The 8,878-nt window shown below is 39.3% G+C and overlaps 1 protein-coding gene across 1 annotated transcript; it reads right to left on the reverse strand.

The window, feature by feature from the left end:
- Nucleotides 1-43: 43 nt before the first annotated feature.
- Nucleotides 44-4,891, reverse strand: CALHM4 (calcium homeostasis modulator family member 4). Its single transcript, XM_003204268.3, has 2 exons — nucleotides 3,938-4,891; nucleotides 44-3,087 (listed from the first exon to the last, which is right to left on the reverse strand). Exons 1-2 carry the CDS (start codon nucleotides 4,493-4,495, stop codon nucleotides 2,701-2,703), a joined length of 945 nt encoding a protein of 314 aa, XP_003204316.1. The 5' UTR covers nucleotides 4,496-4,891; the 3' UTR covers nucleotides 44-2,700.
- Nucleotides 4,892-8,878: the final 3,987 nt, after the last annotated feature.

Consider the following 8,878-nt stretch of genomic DNA (forward strand, 5'->3'; position numbering starts at 1 on the left):
CGCCGGCATCGGCTGGCAGTGCCTGGCGCCGGCCGCGCGCGACTCGCTCGGCAGTAGATGGCTTTGGGCTGAAGGCGGTGCTCTGCACGGGGGTGATCGGTGTAACCGGCGTGTAGCATTGATTTTCTCTTTTTTAGTTTAAATCCGCTTTCTTTGGGTAGCGCTCTTAAGCAGCAGTAGTTGAGGAGCTTGAGGTTCAGCCTCTGTTGCGTGGGCACCTGTGAACTCTACCCGGAGAGTTCAGCATATGCAGAGTTACTTTAAAAAGACATTGCTGCTGATAAATCGATGTCGTTCTTCAGTTGGAAACCTATAGGGGTCAGCAGGCTGAAGGGTATTCAAAACTTGCTCTAAGAAATAGACGGTGGTGTTCTAGGGGCTGACTTCCATCTCAGAGTGAAAGTTCCTCTGGTGTAGCTGGTAGCGCAGGTTGGAGTTAGAAAGCACCAACAGACATCTCGGGTTTTCACAGTAATTTCAGGAGTTACACTGCACGGATGGCATAGTTGTGTGAGCACAGAACTGGAGAAATCAAAACTGGTACACCGTCACCCAGTGTGGGTTTCTTGCACGGGTGGGTGTAAGGATTAATCAGCACCAGACACCAATTGGCACTTGTTACATCGCATTATTTAAGGTGCACCTACTTCCTGCATTTACCGCCGGCAGTTTTCCCTCAGATATATTTTTACAACCCTGGGGTTACAGGAAGCTTTTGCCGTAGAAATAATCATTTGCAGTCTGAGTGAGCAAACTGCAGTTTCTAAATTGATTTTGGGCAAGGTGACACCAATGTTAGCAGACACGGGCTGTTCAGTGTCTTGCGGATTTTTCTCTAGCTTCAAATTCTTTAGGAGGTGGTACCTTATTTAATTACCAATCCATGACATATTTCAGGAGCAGAGAAATGAAGGGAAATAAACCATAATCCATAATACTACAGCTGTATTTAATACTATGGATTAACATATCCCAACAAATAATATTATGCATATTAGCAGGCTAAATACAGATAAAATTTGTTATTCAGATTTTTTTTTTTTAATAAACTCTAAAAAAAACAAAGGAAAAACAGCAGTTGGGACAAAGCTAGATAACAAAGTTTCATTTTAAAATTACAGTTTCACTACAAGTAAGAGGTTGACAGCTCACTTTCTCTTTTTACAAGTTTTGCATCCTTTCATAGTGGCACTGTAAAACAAGGTACAAAGTAGAAAAAAATAACAGGTAGCAGCTAGTTTTTGTTTCTCCAATCAGAGAGGCAGGAGAAACTTTCAGTTACACAAAGCAGCTGTATGTTTTCCAGATTGTGCATAGTGTTCCATCCTCAAAAAAACAAAAAACAAAACCACATCCAGTCAAAAACAAAAAACCGCAAACTAAAACCAAACACCAATGAATTTAAAGTGAAATTAGAGATTGTATCCCCTAAGAGATGCTTTGCTTTCTAAGCTGATTACACATACCATGCAGTTCTATTAATAGAAACTTTAGGATTCAAGTGAAACATGAGATTTGTAAAATTTTCAGTGATGAAAATATGCATTATTCTAGTTACTCAGCATATTCAGCTTTTTCAAGTCCATGTTTAGAAGTTTCTCAAAGGAAGAGCAAATACACTTAAACAAGACCTGCTTTTTAGCATGCTCTCAACTCCTGTATTTTGTAAGGGAAAGTGCTACATGTATTTTCCTATTTTAAGACTGTTCTTTTGTTGTTGTTTTTAATAAAATAACAAAAACAAAAAACAAAACCCCAGTAAGTAGCATCCTATATCCTAGCCTATAGGTAGGTAGCACACAGTCCACAGGCTGCAAGGCAATTCAGGAAGCAATGGTGACACCAATAACTGTGGTCACGGTAGCATGACTGAATCTTAACATTTTCAAAGGCAAAGCAAATTTAACTTCAGAAGGATATTTCCCCATGTAGTAGGCCAGCTTACTTGTAAAGTCTGATACATTTTGAGGTACATGCAAAAGGAATAGGAAGCCTTGCTACTGCTTCCACTCAGGAAGCACTTGAATTCAAGTTTCCACATGTAAAGTGTCCTTTTTGCTTTCTCCCCCCCACCCCTTTCTCTCCTTCCTTTCCTTCCCGTTATAACTGCTATAAGATTTACCCTCCTTCTTGCACATCTCAATTCTGCTAAAAATATCAAGTGCCCACTGAAAGTTTTTGAACCACTTTATCTGGACTCAGCCTTGGTTGAGGAAGTGTTTTATCCACATAGGAGAAAGTGGAAGAGGAAAAATAAACTATTTCTACTGGAGGTCATTAAGACAAAGCTAGATATCTGCTCCTACATTATACAGCGTGGATTAGGCTCATAGGATCTAATCATTCAGAATTTACTATTAAAGATTTTTAACAAGAGGGAAGAGAAAGCATTTGAGTATAGCTTTCTTACCCAGTGAAACTCATCCCTTTGGCAGAATTGTTAGAAAGTGAAGCTGCAGCTTGAAACAGCCCACCCCAGTCAGATGGGGCATCTGACCTCTGCATTCCACAGGAGTGATATGCCATCAGGAGCAGTGTATAAGCATCTGAATGACTACATTAACGAAGTACTTATTCATGTCCTTTATGTAATAAGGTATCAGAAAGCTCCATTGCAGTTCAGGTATAAAGCAGAGCTAAACACTCCTGATTTTTCCACAAGGTGTTGGCAAGGGCTCAGAACCTCACAGCAAGTTATGGTCAGGGGTCTTCATCAAGCTTCAGATATTTTCTGTCTGCTGAGTCCTTGAGTGCCCAGTCGTGGAGGAGACTGTAGTCGTAATGCTCCTCATCCACTAATTTTAGAAAGGCCAGTCCAGAGATAGCTTGCCACTCCCTGAGTGATGGGATACGGATTTCATTTATATTTTCATTTCCTGGGACAAAGCCAAAGAACTTCTTTACATGCTTCATGGCATAAAGCTTGGAGTGCTGGTCTGTTGCTTCATCAAAGAGCTCCTGCTCATTACGGACATAGCTGGTCCAGTACCTGAAGTGCAGGAAGCTGAGCGGGGATAAGCAGCTTGCCAGGCAGTAAGACAGGAAGACAGTGATGACTACCACAGCAATCAGAAGCCAGCCAGCCACCTTCCAAAAGCAAACAAACAAGATCACAGCTGAAAAAAACCCACAGTGGTATTTTCTGGGCATAAAAATAAAAAATCTAAGACAATCTTTACTTGCTTTTCCTGAATAGGGAGGCTAGCAGAGGATATGCATGGCTTGTATTTATTACCATCACACCCAGTCCCTGACTACTGCAGACAGCTGTGTCATAAATTCATTTCTTCCATCAAGTTTAAGGAAGACCTGATGAATAACTTAAGGATGTTGCCCCTACACCTACTATTGTGAATCTGCAACATATAAACCCTCTAATTCCTAGCCCAAGTTACCTTATGCCATATTTACAAGCAATTTTCCTTGAAGTAATAATCTTAACATTTCCCCTAGTTGTAGCTGGAATATTATCTTCTAGATTCAAGTCTGATATATAAAAACAAAAACAAAAAAACAACACACACACAACCACCAAACCAACAACAACAACAGAAAACCAGCAACAACAGGACTTTGGTTTATGTGGAGCTCTCACAGTCTGGACTCCTTAGTCACATTTCTTTTGCTTGAGTACAAGAAGCTTCCTGCCCTTCAGTGGCTCTTGAATTTCCGTTTGTCTTACTTGGTGGTGCTTCTCAAGACACAAGAATGCATATCGTTGACACAGTAGCAAAGGTCAGAAGTAATATTTATGTACTGAATGTTCAATTCCACCTATGGGAACAAAGCAGGCTCCACAAAACACAAAAGTGATTTAGCAGTCAAGACAGAAGACATCCTATTCTATCCTCACCCTTTGCCTGCTGAATAAACTGTGGTGTCATTGCTCGACCTGCAGACAACAGCTTTCACATCAGAAACAGTGTGGATTACTCACCTGTGACTGGTACCGGAGTAGGAGGATCACTTCATCTCTTTCCCTGCTCAGTTCTGGTGGAACTAGCTGACTGCAAGGAAATGCAGCCAAAATCCTCTGGCGTTCACTAATAGTCACATTAGGAATATCTCCATAATAATAAACAGAGACATATTCACTCACAGCACACACATAGTAGGAGCCATTTATCAGAGTGACTGCCAGCCATGTCACTGGAGCAACCAGTGCTCTTCCAGTGATGCTGCACAGTACAAAGCAGGTTAGCTTGCACTGCAGTAACTGATTCCACGTGCTCTCTGTCAGGAGAGGAGACCTCTTGCCTGTAACTAGCCTCCAGGTCTGGTTGTTCAGAGCATAGCCAAGAACCAGAAGAATCAATGCAGGAACACCGAGGAAGGCCAACCCATAGATGAGGTTCTGCCCCACATGACAGGGACAACTGAACGTAAAGAAAGAAAAGAGTTGCTGTCCACCTATTGTCAGTATTGCAATTATAGCATTAGCAATAACAACCTCTTTGCCTTTCAGAAAGGTTAGCCACTTTGGAAGGAAGGTCATTTTAGGTCTCACTGTTTACCAGATAGATTCTCTTGCATTAAGTCACTACTACCTTTTAATTACAGATAACTGATATTAATAGTAGACTAGAATGGAAACAAACCAATCCCAATAGTTTAAAATACAAAACAGCAACTAAAAAACTCTAACACAACAACAACAATAGAAAGCCTGCTAGCATTTCTTCTCTAATTATCTTCCAACTGCTCAATAAGAGATATAGCCTTGTTTACTAGCTTTTATCTACTTGAAGATATTCAGTCACGTGTTTTAGCTGATCCAGTAATTTCTCTCAGCGGTTTGAGGACATTCATCATTTAGGGAACTGTGAGCTCTGCCAGCTCATTGCTAATTGGCTGAAGCTACCAATCACTCCTCACCGCCTGATGGAGGACAGGCAGTGCCAGCAAATTAATGTCTATCCTGCCAGGGTTAATTGGGCAGCTGTTTTCCAATCAATGGTAATTAGCAGAAGCATGGCATGAGGTTAGGAAAAAGAAATACTGAAAAAAGAGTAAAATTGATTGTTTTCAACTATTCTTCATTAAAAAAACAAACAAACAACCATTGCCTTTCTAAGTGGACTGATGATAAAATATAAAGCAGCAGAGATATTTTAAAATGCTTCAACATTAAAATAAAAATGGAAAATATTCAATAAGCTGCACAAAGTTGGGAGTCCCAATTCTGTTCACATTTAATGGCAATTCTGCTTCTGTTTCAATTTGCTTTCCCAGTACACAAGATGTGGTTAGCTGCTGGACCATGAGGATTTTAGCATGTCACTTGCAGGGGCAAGAAGCTAACATGTCTCACTTACTGGATGTACTGAACAATCCTTTATGCTATCTTCTTCAGAAAGATTTTATTTGGCAATCTATAACCTGCTGTTCTCTGTCAAGTCATCTTCAGATGAACTTGTGGTAATAGCTGGCATTTATATAGCATATTCACAATTTGCATTTTTCAGATTTATGTATGTATCATCAATCCCATGCTGTGGACTGAGGTAGACAGAAATTGGACATTTTCACAGCTGGTTTCTAAATAGTGAAATGCATGATCTGGGCTCTTAGCACCTCTTACAAATCAAGCCTTAAATGCAGGTTCATTTAAAACATGTCACTGGTGATGATTTTCTTCAGGTTGCACTTTGTCTAGGGTCTTGCTGTCTGGCAGTTCTGTCCGTTGCATACTCCAGTCCAATTTGGTACTGAATATGCAAATACTTGTGGGGATTTAGGTTTTGAGAAGTCTAACTGCCTATAATACAATGGTTTCTACCAAGAACAGGAAGAAGTCCATACAGGCTATGAGGAAAGTTGTACAGATGATCATATGCAGCTTTCTTGTGCTTGGCGGCATGATAGAGTCTGACAGCCTCCTCAATCCCCATGAAGAGGATTGCTAATAATAACTTCCAGTATAAAAAGTAGTTTTAGCACCCACGGTATCTGCATGGATAACAGAAACACTCTTGTTGCCATGGTGATGGATTTCCTGTTTTCAAGGCAAGACCCTATTCCTTTAGTGCATTTTTGGGGTGGACATCTGATTATCTAATATACAAATGAGGCCCTTGCTGACATTTGGCTCACAAAACTGTGCGACACTATTACACAAAACTTAAAGTAATAGAGATAAGTGATGAAACATTTAGCAGCACTTTGCCTCTGCTTTTCTGGACTCTGTTGATAAGTTCTTGGCATTTTAGGCAGTGTAGTACCATAACAGATTCCAATACTTTCTGAATTCTTTTCAGAAACAGTATTTTCAGTACTGTTTTTTCAAATTAGTGATATTATATTTTGTCAAAATGTGTACCCTTCAGGTTCAGTAAAACAAACTTGTGTGGTTCTTACAGAATAATACTGAAGTTGTGTTTTATAACATTCTTTAATTTTACGTCAGTTCATTTTCAAGTTTCCAATAATTGCTACTAAACTCTCTTTTGGAACACACTTTATTTACTAGGGAAGCAGGCTTTCCCACACAACATTTGTTTACTCCAGAAGAACATTAGATGTGAAACTGAAGAAGTGAACAATACTGAAATATTCATAGTCAGCCTAAGGCTGTTGAGTGGTGCAATTTATATAATCAATTAAACAACTTTGTAAAGCCTACTTTTTTTTTTAATTGTTTTCTTTCATGTTGTGCTGGAAAAAACCCTGCTGGGTCATCCTATTGTGGAACAAATTACAGTGTTGGATCTAATTGAGAGTTTGAGCGACACATCAAACCTTTGAGTAGTCATCTTTGCAGAGGAACCTGTTGTCTTGAGTAGACATCTCGTCTCTTTATCTGATTCTCAGGAGTTAGGACTGAGTGCAGTCCAAGATACCACAACTTCAGGTGACACCCAGCTCACCTCTGAGGCAAAGAGATGCTTGTAGCTGATGTCTGAGGCAAGTAGCAATACATGGGCAAAGCTTTGTCATGTTCTAGCTTGCCATTTTGCAGGATTCTCTGTCAGCTAAAATTCACTGCCAGGAATCTCAACAAAAATTAGTGCTTCTTCTGAAGATGTTAAAACTGTTCTTGGGCTGCATAGGCTAACCAAGCAATTTCTGTCAACTCATGCTCAAAATTCTTCTCAGATAGGACACTGCAGGAAAATGGCAGCAATGGCATTGCTTTCTTCTGAAACATGGCTGAAGTAGCAGCCACACTAGTATTTGAGAAAGAGCACTCACTTGTGATGAGGGAGACATGCTCAAGAACATTGATTGTTGTTTCTATGTAGCTCCAAATACCACATCACCTACCTTCTCAAAGTTTGAAATCAAATTTATGTGCAAAATATTTAACACAACATTTATCAAGTTGAAGAGCAAAAAAAAAGCCCAGCCCGATATTGCACAAATTTGGACCTGTCTTTGGTGGGAAATGTATTCTTATTTTGGTTCAAATAACTTTTTAAGATACTGAATGCATTAGTGAACTTTATACTGCTCTGGACTGTGGAATATTTCTGTCTGGGAGAAAGACACTGGACTATTGAGGAGATCACATACTTAGCTCCAGAGGTTTCAGCTTTGTCATAACAGCCAGTCTACCGTAAGAGGCAGGGTTCTGGCACCCATGTTTATGCATGCTTTTGAACTTCAGGAGATTTTTTGTGTCTATTTATTTTCAGTTAAATGAAAAAGGAAGGAACTGTTAAGGCGCTCAAGCAATGTGCCCCACACCAAGATCTTGGGGCTGAAAGCAAAAATCCTCTCCTGACAAATGCCAAAGGAAGGTAAATGGCCATACTGACTTCCTCACTATTCAAATTACATTGGATATATTCTGATAAGTCTATGCTAAGTCTTAAGAAACAGGTGCCAGGTATGTGCCAGTCTCCACACTTTACATGGGGATGCAAAATTAGACTGCAGTTAAAAATAATGAGGTGGTTTTCTCCTGATCCAGAAGACACGGTTTCAATCCACCATTGACTCAACTCTCTGGAATAATTTAATTTCAAGTTTATTCGGACAGAGCACTGAGCTTCTGTAGTGTGTACAACCTTTCAAAACATAGCATATACACTCTAATACATCCCATTATCTGTGAGAAGTTACAGATGTACCTGTATGCACGTATCACATATTTCACTTTCTGCTCTGCAGTGTTCCTTCATGATTTTAGTATTAATAATAGAGGCTAAAATAATTCATCCTTATACTTAGAACTGGATAAATAAAATGGTGTTCACTTATGGGCAGCCTTAAGTGCTTTGTGATGGTTTCACTGCAGATAATTTATGCTAATGATAATCTTTTAGAGCTGTTTTTTAAATGCTATGCAGTACATTTTCCTACAGAATATGGAACGTCTCTTGCAATAAGAGACATGCTCGGTGCTTGTGGCCAGTTGGAGACAATCTGGGAAACAAATCCATCTCAGACTCCATTTAGAAATGCAATGATTATCTAGAGAATTTTAATGCTGGCTTTTATAATTTACTTACAATTAGATATGGAAAGTACCTACAATATTTTCACTTAGGAAATGGAGTCAGCTTTTACAGGGTCAGAAAAGTGCCTAGAAAAAACTGTACATACAGTTGTCAGCACCATCTGGGTAAAATGAAAGCTGCTAGAATGGCTATGTTTCACAAGGACAGGCTAAAAAATGCTTATATTTGTCGTAATTTTTGTTGTTGACTTATGTCATTATTATAAACTACCATTAAAAAAAAAAGAATAGAATTAATCCTGTTTACCCCAAATGAGCTTTCTGTGTATCTGGAGTAATACATACCTGTAATTTTATTCTAGCTCTGAATCTACAAATGAATTAGAGTCTCGTAACTGCATGACATTCAGATCAGGCTGCATATCTTTACCTTCTCTACTGGGAATGTATGAGGTGATAAATCCAATAAGGAAAATA

This window comes from Meleagris gallopavo, chromosome 2 (assembly GCF_000146605.3).
Source record: "Meleagris gallopavo isolate NT-WF06-2002-E0010 breed Aviagen turkey brand Nicholas breeding stock chromosome 2, Turkey_5.1, whole genome shotgun sequence".
Lineage (NCBI taxonomy): Eukaryota > Metazoa > Chordata > Aves > Galliformes > Phasianidae > Meleagris > Meleagris gallopavo.